The sequence below is a fragment of the Dendropsophus ebraccatus genome, chromosome 1, assembly GCF_027789765.1.
Source record: "Dendropsophus ebraccatus isolate aDenEbr1 chromosome 1, aDenEbr1.pat, whole genome shotgun sequence".
Classification (NCBI taxonomy): Eukaryota; Metazoa; Chordata; class Amphibia; order Anura; family Hylidae; genus Dendropsophus; species Dendropsophus ebraccatus.
In genome coordinates this window covers 74,922,010-74,938,093 of record NC_091454.1, presented here as the reverse complement: position 1 = coordinate 74,938,093, position 16,084 = coordinate 74,922,010, and the positions used below count along the sequence as shown (strand labels likewise).

Below are 16,084 nucleotides of genomic sequence, written 5' to 3'. Positions count from 1 at the left end.
CATAGTACAATTATATTATTCTAGAAAGGCATTGAGGTATAGATTTGTGTTTTGATTTACACCTCCTCACCTTGCCACACCCCCTCCTGCCTGCCCATCAGGTGAGCGGGGTATACAGCTGGTGTACACCACAGAGAAAGGCTGAATCTGTCCCTTTCCGTGGTGTGCGCCTGAGGTGCATTTTGATAAATGTTCCCTAAAAAGTTGGACATTCTGCAATGGGGACCCCTTTGCACCCTTTTATGGAGGGATAATTTTAAAAAGTCATTTCTTTTTCTTTCTTTTTTTTATATTAAACTTACGCTATTCAGTGTCCATAACAGTGTCCATAAACTTAATGAATACCATGTATAGTTACTATGTACATAGTTTTATAGACTGGGTCATGACAGATACAGCGATACTAAACAGGAATACATTTTTTGTGTTTTTTAATGTTTTATGTAACAATTTATTTTGTAAGGGGAATGGATGGATGGATGGATGGATGGATGGTAGGATGGGGGGATCTATTTCATTATGTTTAGTGCACATTTTTTCACTTTAACACAAGTGTACATTGTTGATCTTCAATGATACAATGCACTGCACTACCTTCCTGGAATGCCCCTAAGTGACAGACCAGTGTTTCATTACCAAAGATCACTAAAGTCTCAACAATTCCTCTTTCAAATGTTAGGAGAATATAGATGACTAGCATTACTGTGCTTTAAAATTTTAGCTTTTTTAACATCTCTAAACAGAAATCGGCTTTCTCTTCAATATAAAGTAATTTTTGCTAGAAATGGCAATGCAACATCATTTTATTACGTACACTGTACCCAGGGCTGTTTCTGCCATCAGGCTACATGATTTTTTTGCTCAGACAGCAGATTTGTAGGGGCACCATGTTCTATAGAGTTGCCCTAAATTATACTGTCTGCAACACACCACTGACTTCATTGACCCCATGATCTACAAATGATAGCTGGATACATACATAGAATGCAAGGAAGTCAGGACTGCAAACACTTTACAGGTATTGTTACATGCTTCAGACATCCCTACATTACAAGTGATCACTACCCCTAGAGCTTAAGGTGTTATAGTAGTATGAGCATGAATAGGATCACAATGAGTGGTCACAAAACATTGACTCTTGTATATATCAGGTGATTTTCTTCTTGGAGAGGCAATAAAGATGGAAGAATTAGCTACACACTGGTGGTATTGGGAACTTTGAACTTGTCCTCATCAAGGATGGAAGATAGTGCTTTAGCAGGGCAATTTATGGTGGTGCTAAATTGTGTGTGCAGGTTTTCTGCACAAGTCTTTTTTATGATTTTCTATAGACTTGGGCGGCCGGGGAGGGGAGGGAGGGGGGGCGGTGATGGGATCTACTTCTATGTGTGGACTGATTCACACTAATATACATTTTATTTGAAAAATAGGAAAGTATAGACGATCTCATAGAAATGTATAGACGAAACCAAACATGGTTGTATGTAGATTTTGTTTGGTCAACTGAAACCTATGTATGCTACATTATATGTGTCAGGATGGTATCTTTGCAGAGCATTATGCGCCCCTCGGCTCGTGCTGTGCGGCCGAGAAGGCGCTGATATTCTTGTATTCTGTTTCTGTGTTTTTGTTTGCAGTGTGTGAACACTGGTTTATATGCTCACTTTTGTTGGGAGACACACCCGAATTCACCTGCTGAGTTCTGTCTGGCCATTTCAGGGTTAATCTGTGTTTTGGTTCTGCTGTGACTGACAGGTCTTCCTGCCAGTGGATCTGTTTTGTTCTCAGGTGTCTGTGCTTGGAGATCAGGGGGATGGTCCAATTATGTTCTGGACCAGAACCCTGGCCTCCTTTATAACTAACCCCAGTCTGTGTTCCCATTGCTGGTTATTCAGTATAGCTTCCCTGTCCTGCATTCCAGCTCTGCCTGCATCTATCTGCGTTACCTCTGGTTTTCTGTCCCTTGCCTTGTTTTCTGACTACCCTTGCTTGTTGCCTGCCCCTGACCATATTGCCTGTTATTCGACTACTCTTTTGGATCCTGATTTTGTACTTTTGCTGCCAGACCGTTGTTACCCGGATTGCTGACTATTCTTCATTGTGTTTGCTGTCTGTCTTGTATTTGTCTTACACCTACCCAGTGCAGGGACTGCCGCCCAGTTGCTGCCCTAGGGCTTAGCCTAGGGGGGCAAGTAGGTAGAGGCAGTGGGCGGGGCTGAGCTTAGGGCTCACTGTCTTGTCTTGTCCTGCTTTCCGGTTCCTAACAATATGTTTGAATACTTTTTTGATGGTTTGATGGTATTTTTTGAGTATGTATGTAATAGATAGTATTACTGTTAATTTGTTGACATGACTGGTCTGCACAGTATTTACTTCTTAGATCTGATAAAAAAGTGTACATGTAGACATCATTAGCAGGAGCAACTGCAAGGCAGCTGAGTGTCAGAGCTAGCGTGCACTGTTCATTCATCCACCTATTTATTTGTGGTGAGTGATGCACATTGGGTAAATGGTTTTATGTTGTTCCCAGTTTAGATACCTCAAAGGAAACCATTTTATGTTTGCCATCTTTCTGTGAATCTTGAGACTTTATCTTAATATAAAATTTACTGGAGGTTTTTTAAGGTAAATTTAGCTCTTTTAGGCTGCGGAAGGTGAATGCCTGTCCTGAATTAATTCCACGCCCCCCCCCGGCATGATGTATCAACAGGGAAACTGTTCCCTCTCTACTGTTCGCACTGAAATGACTTCTTTACTGAGCCTATTACACAGCTTAATTATCATTTATTAAGGGCTGCATGGACATCGTTAGCGATGTATGTGCAGCCCTTGCCCTAAACTGTTACATTACCTCTCCATGCTCCCAGTCTTCTCCTGCCCTCTGCTTGCTTCCCAGCAGCTGCAGCTTGTCTGAGCTGACAGGCCGCTCTGCCAATTACTGACCAGGACCACAGCAGCCAGTGATTGGCTGAGCAGCCTGTCAGCTCAGAACCCGTTTGGAGGCTGCAGCTGCTGGGAAGCAAGCAGAGGGCAGGAGAAGTCCGGGAGCATGGAGAGGTAGTGTATAACAGTGTATTCGATTGTTAGCTGGCGGCCACACATTGATATTACACGTAGCGATGCGTGATCGGCGACCGATGATTTAAGGTCCAGATCTAAAGACACGACCAGCCGATGATCATTGTCTCTATTACATGGAGCGAGAATTGGCCGATTATCACTCTGTGTGACAGGGCCTTAAGGGTCCTTTTAGCCATGCAACCCTGTGCCAGATACAAGCACCATTAGTACATTGGTGATCACTGTTCACACAATGTATTTTGGTTAGTATTTCTGTCAATATTTTGATCAATATTTGTAGCCAAACTTTTTTTGGGATAATTGTCATTGAAGTTTTTGTGCCAAACCAGAAGAGGATTCAACAGAAAAGAGAAGCACACATCTTCCCTTTAAATTCACATACTATTTGAATCCTTCTCTGGTTTTGACACAAAAACTGCAGTGGCAGCTTTACAAAACAACTTCCATGTGCGATTCCAGTCTTGCAAACCACACCTGAACTAAGTAAGAGTGGTGCTGTCTCTGGTAGAAAGTTAGCTGTTTTTAAATGCTGGATAACCCTTTTAACCCCTTCAAGACAGAGCCATTTAATGCACAAAAGTCCAGGTCAAATTAATGCAATGCATAGCATAGATCAGTGTTATCGGCAATCTATGTATAGAGCCTGGCTGAGAGCAGACTCTATACACAGATCGCCGAACCGACAGGACGGAGGTAAGGAGCTTACACCTGCCTGTCGGCACATGTGATTGGGACCCCCACAGCACGGCTGCGGGGGTCCCGATCACTCAGTGACAAATACTTGATCTGTCACTGAGCACCTTAAACACTGCGATCGCTGTAGATCACAGCGTTTAAGGGGTTAATGAGAGTCGGCTGCAGGATCGTAGCTGACTCTCATTACCTCCGGCTCGGACACAGATGTAAGCGGGATCACTTTCTCTGCAGCGATCTCGCTCACATCAAACTACCGTCAGTGTAGGAACGGATATATACAGTCATGGCCAAAAGTTTTGAGAATGACACAAATATTATATTTTCACATGATCTGCTGCCTTCTGGTTTTTATGTGTGTTTGTCAGATGTTTTTATCACATACAGAAATATAATTGCAATCATATTATGAGTAACAAAAGCTTATATTGACAGTTAGAATGAGTTAATGCAGCAAGTCAATATTTGCAGTGTTGACCCTTCTTCTTCAGGACCTCTGCAATTCTCCCTGGCATGCTCTCAATCAACTTCTGTGCCAAATCCTGACTGATAGCGGTCCATTCTTGCACAATCAATGCTTTCATTTTGTCAGAATGTGTTGTTTTATGTTTGTCCACCCGTCTCTTGATGATTGACCACAAGTTCTCAATTGGATTAAAGGGGTTATCCAGCGCTACAAAAACATGGCCACTTTTCCCCTACTGTTGTCTCCAGTTTGGGTGGGGTTTTGAAACTCAGTTCCATTGAAGTAGATGGAGCTTAACTGCAAACCGCACCTGAACTGGAGACAGCAGTAGGGGGAATAGTGGCCATGTTTTTGTAGCGCTGGATAACCCCTTTAAGATATGGGGATTTTCCAGGCCATGGACCCAAAATCTCTGTTTTGTTCCCTGAGCCATTTATTTTGTCACCTTTGCTTTATGGCAAGGTGCTCCATCATGCTGGAAAAGGCATTGTTGATCGCCAAACTGCTCTTGGACGGTTGGGAGAAGTTGCTCTAGGATGACATTCTGGTACCATTCTTTATTCATGGCTGTGTTTTTAGACAAGACTGTGAGAGAGCCTATTCCGTTGGCTGAGAAGCAACCCCACACATGAATGGTTTCAAAATGCTTTACAGTTGGCATAAGACAAGACTGGTGGTAGCGCTCACCTCATCTTTTCCGAATAAGCTGTTTTCCAGATGTCCCAAACAATCGGAAAGGGGATTCATCAGAGAAAATGACTTTACCTCAATTCTCAGCAGCCCACTCCCTGTACCTTTTGCAGAATATCAGTTTGTCCCTGATGTTTTTTCTGGAGAGAAGTGGCTTCATTGCTACCCTTCTTGAGACCAGGCCTTGCTCCAAGAGTCTCCGCCTCACAGTGAGTGCAGATGCACTCACACCTGCCTGCTGCCATTCCTGAGCAAGCTCTGCACTGCTGGTAGCCCGATCCCGCAGCTGAAACACTTTAAGGAGATGGTCCTGGTACTTGCTGATGTTTTTTGGGCACCCTGGAGCCTTTTTGGCAACAATGGAACCTCTCTCCTTGAAGTTCTTCATGATGCAATAGACTGAGGTGCAATCTTACTAGCTGCGATACTCTTCCCTGTTAGGCCATTTTTGTGCAGTGTAATGATGACTGCACGTTTCTTTAGAGATAACCATGGTTAACTGAAGAGAAACAATGATGCCAAGCACCAGCCTCCTTTTAAAGTGTCCAGTGGTGTCATTCTTATTTAATCATGACAGATTGATCTCCAGCCCTGTCCTCATTAACATCCACACCTGTGTTAATGGAGCAATCACTGAAACGATGTTAGCTGGTCCTTTTAAGGCAGGGCTGCAATGATGTTGAAATGTGTTTTGGGGGATAAAGTTTATTTTCTAGGCAAATATTGACTTTGCAAGTAATTGCTGTTAAGCTGATCACTCTTGATAACATTCTGGAGTATATGCAAATTGTCATTTTAAAAACTGAAGCAGTAGACTTTGTAAAAATTAATATTTATATTTCTCAAAACTTTTGGTCATGACTGTACATTCCTACTGCACGGGGTATGTGCAGTAGCAATGTATATATACAGATTGCTGATGCAAAGCGGTTAAGGATCAAGAAAAAAAACAAAAATTTCTGCACTTGTTTTTCCTCCTACTGTTTAAAAGGCCATAGTGCTTTATTTTTCACCTACAGACCCATATGAGCTCTTTTTTTGTGACACAAATGTGCTTTGTAATGACACACTTAATTTTTCCACAAAATATGCTGCAAAACAAAAAAAAAATATTTGCATAGTTAAATTGAAAGAAAAAAACACCTTATTTTGTAAATCTCAGGGAGGTCGTCTTTACGTTAATTGCCAAGTGGTAAAATTAACATGTTATCTGTCAACTTATGTAGCTTTTATTTTATATTACTGCTTTTTAACAATTAAAACTTGTGTTTAAATTTGCCATACCAAATATGTTTATTTTAATGTTTACATTTTTTTCATTACCAAAATGGGAAAAGCAGGATGAATTTAACATTTAATATGGGATGTTTTATATATTAAAGAATTTTTATTTTTTTAACACATTTGTAGTCCACCTAGGGGACTTTTATCAGCAATACAATGGTTGCTCATAGAGAACAATGCAATTACTATGTACTGCATTGATAGATGTTTTCTGCATAGATCGCTGAGTTGAGACAGCGTCATTAGGACTAGGATGCTTGTGTTGTCAACAGGTTAAAAGAGTTATCCGGTAAGAGAAATTTGTATTTAGAGAAAAATATCACCCAAAGCTAAATAACTTACTAAGGCTATGTTCACACAATGTCAAAAATAAAGAAAAGGCGTCTGCTTTTGCAATTTAAAATAACATCCGTTTTTGCTGCTATTTAACTGACTGCAATGGCAATTCACTGCAGGAAGACGGATGTCCAATGCACACAATGTATTGAATAATGGACGTTATCGACGTGGACGTCAAAAAAATGATCTTGACAATTATTTTTGGACGTCTTTTGCAGGTAGTGGATTTTTTTTTATTAGTTGTTCACACACAGTTTTTTTTTTACCAAAATGTTCTTTCTCCGTTTTTACTATTAAATTCAATGGACTTTTCAATTAAGCCACACCCAAAGGCCAATTAGTCACAGTTTCAACCTCACTGGCTGTGCTTTGAGTGAGTAACTGCCAGAAGTGCTGTGGGAGAAGAGTAGGCAGAGCGGGAGGTCTGTGATGAACAACTTAAGGAAAGCAATGCATTCTGGGAATTATAGTACCAAGCAGCTGTGCAACCAGGAAGTATAACCACAAATGTTTATTGTTTTACCTAATGTTGGAGTATCCCTTTAAAGTTGGTTTAGTGTAGTAATTTTCCAGAGCCATTTTAGCTATTGTATTATATCTAGATTCAGATTACATCCAGATCACACTATTTCCTGATATTGTCTTTGATATTGCATCTTAGTGTATTATTTTTTATATTGCATCTTTAAGTATAAGGAAGCACATGTGCTTACTTCAAACTTCTCATTTTACATCTTTGTACACAGTTGTCAGTAGATTTAGGAGAAATAGTACAGGATGTGATACAGTGTTCTCAGTAATGACATGTTTAATAATCACTTGGCTTTACATCTGAGACATGTCAAGATGATAGTCTGACAGATTTTTGCCCAGATTCTATTTAGGGACACTTATAATATAAATGTTACTACTCCAGTACTATTATTGTGGTCCACAAGGAGAGATAAGTCTTACTTTGTGCTCTATATTGCTACATTTACATTATTCTTATTGAGGGTTCGGTTGGCAGATTACACAACCCTTGAGAGGGACAGCTTAGAAACATGGCTCACTCTAGTACAGGAGCAGAGAATTCTCTGCTCCTCTACACATATTCCCTGTTTTGTCTAACAATGGACTCCCTGCTTCTGTATTGAATGGGGGGGGGGGGGGGCAATTGGGTCAACATAAGCAGAGAAATTGTCTTTCAGATCTAATGCAGCCTGCACTCTAGATATGATCTAGAGCAGCTGGTTATGTCTGCCACAGCAACGTGGAAGTGACTAGAAAGGTAAGTAGGGGGGGGGGGGTATTACTACTTGTTGGCACAGGAGAGGGGGTTATTGCTACTTGGGGGTACAGGAGGGAGGATTGTTGCTACTTCAGGGCACAGGAAGGGGGAATGTAATAGTGTAGAACCACAGAAGAGGTCTTGTTAAAGTTTGAGGGCAAAAAGGGTCTAATTATTGTGTGGGGCATAAATGGGGCACTATGGATAGGGAGTTTATACAGAGGTGAGGAGGGTATTGGAAAAGTGCAGCCTCTAAAATGTTTGTCCGTGTTTGACCTTATAGAGGAGGAAAAGGGAAAAAGGAAGATGAGCATTGCCGCACAGTCCTCCTCCCGCTCAGTGTCAGTGTGAAGAGATGTGCTCCACAGACTTGCATTATGAGGCCGTCTTCTCATGTGACACAGAGCTAGGAGAACTATATGCTGAATGCAGTCTTCTCCCAGCTCTTCTTCCAATCAGTCGTGGTTCGAACGTCCAGACCCCAACTGATCAAAACTATGAGGAGGGTGTGGTTACCTCATTTTGGATTGCACTCCACCCATCTCCTGTGGGTGTTTTAAATGGAGATTAGTTGGGTCCTGCGAGGTGAGTTTTGTAGGCTTTGTATTGGCCAAATAGAGGCCATTGTTAGCGTAGGAACCACCTCTGTCACCTCAATGTGGTAAGACGGTAAATTCTATTTGATTAAACGCTTTCCTAAAAACCTCAGTTTTTCCATTTCAAATATCGGTCAGCACTCGCTTGCTCCTCGTTCCCCGCTCGCTGCCGCCGTCATAACACGTGTTGGCACCGAGTAGGTAAGAGCTGGGGCCCCGCGGGGAGCTGCAGGGTTTGCTGCCCAGGTGATCCCTAGATCTTCCGGGCAGCCCATACAATTGTCCCTAGCATTCATGTTCTGCAACCAAGAGTTTCTCCTGTATCCTGAAAGCCCAGGGAAGTGTATAGTGCGTGCTGTATTTCAGCAGGGCGCACATCTGTGTGCACATCTGTCATGGAATGTCACTCATATTACTAAGCCAAACCAAGCCTCGCCTGGATATTTCAAAGGAGCAATGAAAATATGATCTCTAGTTTGTAGCATGAAAAGGTCTTTGTAGTGAGAGACATATCATTGCTATAGTACAATCACATGTGATAACTGGCTTAATTGCATGAAAACATTTCCCACATTGAATCTGATAAATTTTCATTACATTTTAAAGAAGCCATTGCTAGAAATTACCTCAGATTTAATAAAATACTGGTGTGACCACCAAATAATTCCCTAGTAATGTAAGTGCAGTAACCACGCTATAACTAATCTGACCATGGAGCCTTAACAGCAGCTGTCATATCTCATGACTGACTGAATGAATTAGTGACAGTAATGAAAGCCCCTAGATGTGTAAGCTTTCCTGTGGAGACCCATGGCAGCTGCATGCTTTGGTATGGGTATTGCTATTCTCATGATTTCAACTGTACACTATGAAAGCTCTACAGCTGTAAAGATCAAAACTGTCTGACTTCCCAGAATTCCATCACAATGCATACACTATTGTCAATGTAATGTAGACATTTTACACTCCCTGATTTTTTGCTTAAAATGTCCCTGTAATTATAAAAAAAATAATAATTAGAGTTTACTGATTATATTTCATTATTATGCTTAAAGGGGTTCTCTGTTTTGTTCAATTCCTATTTATTTAAAAAGTTTGCCTCTAAGAAAATCACAAAGTATCCCCCTGTAGTGAAGCCTGGAGGAAAGTGTTCAGTTATCCTACAGTACCACCACAGGGGAAATTAGGCATTACAATGGCACTTAAAATCAATGGGTTGTCCGTATACTATATAATGTTATAAAGCTGCTCTTTATAACTGCTCTTCCCACTGGACAAGAAATCTACTGTAAATGAATGAAAATGGGTTTTCTAACATGACATTCACTTTAAAATATAAGCAGTATACAGAAAGCACATGTGCTCCCTCTAGTGGTGGCTACAGGCAGACAGAAATTAATCACTAACTATAAAGGATATATGGAAATCTTTATCAAGTGAATCCTGGCTGTTATAAAGAAATATTAAGAAATTAATCAGCACAGAATGTTGAATATGAAAATTACAAGGTCAGTGTTCATCTTAAAGGAGTTGTCAGTAATATTTTTACATAAAAATGCCCAGGCTACCTGATAGAAAAAAAGCCTGTGTTTTGCTACTACACCACCTTCCGGTTCGGATACTGAACACACAGACCCTGACTAATCAAAACTTTTGGCATGTCTCCAGGACATGTCAAAAGTTTTTAAAAAGCAGGTATGCTTTAAAAATACCTAGTTGGCTATAAGGATGGAAAGATGCTGGTGTATTTGCCTTGAATTCCAAAACATCTTGCTCTGCTGATACTTTCTACATTTTCTAAAAAAAAATTAAAATAAAAAATAATGCATAAGGAAACTGCAACACTATAGTGTATGTAGAATAAATTCTACAACAGATTTGCTCCCCACATCCTGCAATGCCAACAGTCTGCAGTCTTTCAAAGGTCATTCACATTTTGTAATCTATTTAAATCTATTTATACTATGATATCCTATCTCCTAATTATACTATAGGAACTGCAACATGTGACTAGGGTAGCCCCATGAGTTTTTAGTTTTTTTACTAAATTGATCAATTACAATGTGGGGCATTATGTGTAATGGAATACTGTGTTTTTATTTATTCATTTATTTAATTTTTTAAATTTTTATTTTTTTCTACTGTCTCACTAGGGTACAAAAAGTGTAACTGTCATTTAAATGTCATTTTTCAGAAACCAATAAATATCAATAGTACAAGCAATTTTAAGAAACTCTGTAAAAGGGTTTTATTAAAAGGGTACCTCGGGCTGGGGTTATTTTCATTGTATGGCCGGGGAAGAGGTGGATATAGAGGCCGCCGGTCACTTACCTCCCAGGTTCCAGCGCCGGGTCCCGGATCAAACCGCCCCGTTCTCCCATCCGGCTGCCGCTGCTTGGTCGGAGCTGCGGCTTGAGACGTGACGTCTCAAGGCAGCTCAGCCATTCAGCGGCCAAGGCGGGACCCCGCTACAACCGCTAAATGGCTGGGCTGCATTGAGACATCACATCACATCTCAAGCTGCAGCTCAGACCAGGGAGTAGCAGCCAGACAGAAGAACAGGGTGAAGCGATCCAGGGCTAGGCACTGGAACTGGCGAGGTAATTGATCGGTGGCCTCTATATCCACCCCTTCCCTGGCCATACAATAAAAATAACACCAGACTGGAGTACTCCTTTAAGCAAAAGAGTTTCCTTCTGTACTCAAAAGGCTGTTTTCCTACACCCCCGCCCTCACTTCAGAATAAGCATGATTTCTGTGTCCATTATGCTCTGTGGAGAGGGGAGAAGTTAAGTGAGCACAGAGAGGAGAAAACTCAGCCCTCCAAAACAATACAGCCTGCAATCTTATCTAACCAAGCTTATCTAACCAACCCAGATAAGTGCTGACCTTTCTGACCTCTAAATCCACAGTGCTTTAGACAGGCTCCAAACTGCTGGGCTGTTTCTCTGCTCTCCCTGATTTCTCATCCCCCTCGACCCCTCCATAGATTATATTGGACTCAGCAAACCTGTCTTCACTTTGCTTCCCTGTAATGAAGACGGCTTTGCCTGAAAAATTAGTAGATAAGAAGTGAGGGTGGGGGTGGAAAACAGCTTTTTTCAGTACAGAAACAGGCTTTTTTTTGCCATATAAAACATACTACAGTGTTTCTTAAAATCACTTGTACTATTGATTTCTGGGGGGAAAAATGCAAATGACAGTTACACTTTAACTGTGCCATCAGTTGATACTGCAGTGTATTATGCCTGTCAGTATTTCACTGACAGCTAAAGCTGGTTAGACTCTGCCTTAGGGAAGAGCCTGATTGGCTTCTTTAACAGGACATGAGAGACCCCAGTGAGACCTCATCACATCACAGAGCCCTGATGGTAAACAGATGGAGATTTCTTTCTCTGTTCTCCCTATAGATGCTGTGGTTGCACTGACCACAGCATCTATAGGGTTAACCGTGAGCATTGGAGTGCAGCTCTGTTGCTGACAGTTGTGGCCAGTCCCCGGCTATTGCTGACAACTGGCACCTGTGGTAGATAGCACGGGGACAGCTTCTGTCTCTGTGTCATCCTCAACACGTTAGTTAACATCACTGCAGCATCAGCCACAGGCTGCAGCAACATTAACCATGCAGCGGCAAGAGGGGGGTTAAAGGGAATGTACCATAAGAGCAAAGAAAGTTTTTAATACTACCAGATTGGCAGCAGTGCAGTTCATTCTTCATTGCGACACCGGTTCCTGTAGTATCCTTCTTTTTTTAATGTGCAAATAGGCTAGCTTAGTGCACTGGAGATGGGCCAAGCTGCCCCCAGTGCACCTTCTCCCATCTCCATAGCCAGACCTGAATAATCACCAGGCGCAATAGTGATGGGCAGAGAAATTGGTGCCCTGGGGTTCACCTCCAGTGCACCAAGCTAGTCTATTTGCATATGCAATAAAATGAGGATACTACTAGAACCTGGTGGCGCAATGAAGGATGAACTGCACTGCTGATCTGGTAGTATTAAACACTTTATTTACTCTGCTGGTATATTATCATCAGGACGGGGGAGGTCGATGCTGTAGAGCAGACTCTTCAGGCTGTGCAGTGGGGAGATCAGACCACAAAGACCACTTACTGTTGGCCACCCCTGCCAGACAGTGCGGAATGTTCATTTAAAAAATAAATAAATAAATAAACCCTCCCCCACCCTCGCAAATTAATCAAATTAATTGCCCAGCCCTACTGTACATATTTCATTTTGTCAAAGGAAATGCCTCATTAAATTGGGACGATAAGGTGAGGTATTGTTTTTGGGAGGAGGACAATGGGAAGGAACAGTAAAATGGCCTAATGTAAAACTATGTGTTCTATTTCATTATGCTGCATACATCTCCAACCAGCTAACACTAGTTAAATATGTCAATGACATTTCAGGCTTAGTAAGTCCTATTGCAAAGTATGACAAAAAAAAAGACAACAGACAAAAAAACCTAATAAAAATTACAATACAATACAATAAAGTTAAACAGTAAATTCCTCTAGTCTGGCATCCATGGGACTTGAATGGATGTCAGATATGCTGAACATCTTAAAGTCATATAAATATATATGAAACTGCCCTGTAAGAGCAGAAGAACTATATTTGGGCAGCCCTAAAGAAAAGGTTATCATAAATCTATTTACTATCACTTAGTTTGTTTAAGCTAAGTGAATTTTCTTAATATATTTGTCTATTGAGTCTATTTTTTCAACTTGTAGAAAATGATATTACATTGTGCTCTATCAGATGCTGCAATAAAGAATGTATGTGAGTGTCAGTAGTAGAATATCAGATACTTACAGAAGAGAAACATTATAAAGCATTGCCCTATAGGTATCACTGCTATTGTTAAACCAAGACATGAATGCAATCTCTCCACAGGGTGTATGTGATGAACAATGTGGCAACATTTATAATAGTGATCAACCTGGCTATGTTTGGTAAGAATTGAGAGCCAAGAGATTGCCTGTTACAGATATTTTCAGAGTCATAAAGCTGGAGCTGAATATTTAAAGTTCCAGTGTGGGATATAAGGATTCTGAAATAATCTCCTGGAATGCTTTGCAGTGGAAGATACTCCCAATGGCATGTTCTGGAAGATCACTCGCATCAGAATGCGCTCGCTTTATTTAAAACATAAAAGCATAAAAGAAGAAAGTAAATGCTTGTAAAATAAATCAATCCAAACCTGATCTACAAATGGGGTAAACATCTTACTACAGATAAAGAGATGATAGCTATATGCACATCATGTAGATGGACACGACCTTTTGTGGTGGTGAGAATTTATACAATTTCAATTACACAATTAACCCTATATGACCTTAACTTTGACTATTTCTATACAGATTTCAAAGTCCTAAGTAAAATGTATGGTGGAAAGTATTTCATACCAAGTAGTAGTTTAATATTCCTGAGCTGAAGAAGAAATATTGTCTTATTGGTTGTTATAACGTACAGCATGCATTTAGTTTATCTTTTGTGATAACTCTTGATTACTAATGCAACTAGCAACCTTTTAATGTTCTGACTGCCCATGAGGAATACAGTAAAAGTGCTAAATCTCCAGTGAAACAAAAATGAATAATCTGCAGCATTCCTACTACTGTATGTGTGAAAACAAATTACATATATATATATATATATATATATATACATACATACACACATATATATATATATATATATATATATATATATATATACATATATTAGAGGAGATGGCGATCGAATAGCACAAAATACTACAAAATTACATTATACATACAGTCACTGGCTTGGTATTTAGTGGCAATTCCCTCATTGTGAATTGTGCAAACCCATAAAGACTGAGATAAAACAGACTATACCTGCACACTAAAAAGGTGGAGAAGGTGCTAAGAGTATAAGGAGTTCTATGCATAGAGAGATGTCCAAGTATTGTTATGCTGAACAGAAAAATGCATTGCAGAAGTAGGAGTAAGACTATTTTGAATCTTAGAAAACAATGGCATAGGATGGATGCTGAGGGTTCCCCCTTTATGCACAGTTAAGCTGTTGTTAATAATGGATGGGACTGGCAACACAGTAATGGTATTATTACTCTCTCAGTTCTATTCATAAAGCTTGTGCTGATGGGTCGACATGTATTAAATGCATCTGTAATATTAATACTGCTACTTTGCAATCTGGCGTCTCTGTAATGAGTTGATGGAAATGTTAAAGTGATGTGATGACCAGTGAATGTGGCAAAGATACCACAGATACTCACCAGTTTTCTGGGTTGGTTCTGGCATTTTATCAATTACTCTTTATTCCCAAAGAGTATTGAACTTTCCACAAAACAAAACCAATTTACCAGCAGCCAGGTAGACACAGAAGGGAGATGAAGAGCAGATTGAGAGCAGAGGGGGAGAGGAATTCCTCCACTTTATATACTGCTTTCAAATATCAATCAGATGGCACCTCCTCTGTTTACTATGCAAATATTTAGAAAATTGACAGTTATGGGAACTCTCCCATCTGTTGTCTGAACGGTCTGCTCTTTCAGCTTTTGGAAAGAATCTTTGTTGCATCTCATGTGGCCGATGAGAACATCTCTGAGCTTCTATATTCAGCTGCTCACTCAAGCAGATAGGAATCAGTGATGGCATTAAAGGGTACAGAGCATCCCTAGCTCTGTCTCTCTGACTGGACCTGCAGAAGCATGTCATATCTTAAGTTTCATTTATATTTGCATTACATTTGTTTCAATTTAATTTTTGTCAAGTGCATTAGAAAATCTAGAAACGGCTTAAATTTAGTTGTTTTTTTTTGTATAAACTTTTTATTCACTTTTAAATATATAATACAGAAAACATGAACATATGCGTAGACAGCGCTCCATTTAAGGTAAAACAAAAGTGAAATTTAGTTTTTTGACGGCTCGTGCATACTGCAAAGCTGTGTGTATGAACTCTGCGCTGCAGCACATAGGGTGACTCTGCACGCCATTTTATGCTGCCTCTGTGAGTCACTATATTTTTCCATAGAGCCATTACCCTTTGATTACAAATATTGGAAAGATGTGAAAATACAACCACCCATGTTTGGTGGATCTGATATTTAGTGATAGAAGCAGCAAAAAAAAAAAAGAGCAGGTATGGTATGAGACTTCCAAATTCAATTTTTTTTTAAGTGTAACTGGGATTACCGGTAACTTTCTAGGATAACCTTCCCTGTGTATACATGATGATTACCACCATTACTGATCATTATGTAACTTTTATATGGCATTTGCCACCCAGTTAGCCCTCTGTAGGTTCCATCTCTAACTGTCAGTTTTCCATAACCTCAGCTCCAGAGTGGATGGACATTTGCCTCTATGATGGCTCTCAAACTCTTCAAACATGAAACCCTCAGAGGTAGTAGCAGCATGGAGGACATTACAGATCAGTATTTGAGCACTCTTCACTATGGGATAAAACATGTTGGATAAGACATGCCTGCATAGTCTATGTCTACTTTTCTCACTGCATTCTCTCTCCTCCTGTTTTATCCCCATTCACCTACCTACCCCTCCCCTTTTCATTGACTTATATGGGCAGTGTAACTGATCTCTGAGTAAAACTGAAAATGTGTCTTCAATTTGCTAAAAAAGATTCCCCTTAGTGATAAACAGATAATAAAA

General features: G+C 40.3%; 1 protein-coding gene across 13 annotated transcripts in view; it reads right to left on the bottom strand.

Annotated features, from left to right (window-relative positions):
- The window catches only part of MYBPC1 (myosin binding protein C1), a 101,677-nt gene extending 86,844 nt beyond the window's left edge, over positions 1 to 14,833 (bottom strand). For all 13 annotated transcript variants that reach the window (XM_069973270.1, XM_069973358.1, XM_069973364.1 and 10 more), the window contains exon 1: positions 14,687 to 14,833. In XM_069973270.1, the coding sequence (XP_069829371.1) occupies positions 14,687 to 14,711 (25 nt within the window). In that variant the 5' untranslated portion in view covers positions 14,712 to 14,833. The remainder of the gene's footprint in view (positions 1 to 14,686) is intronic.
- Between the last annotated feature and the right edge of the window lie 1,251 nt (positions 14,834 to 16,084).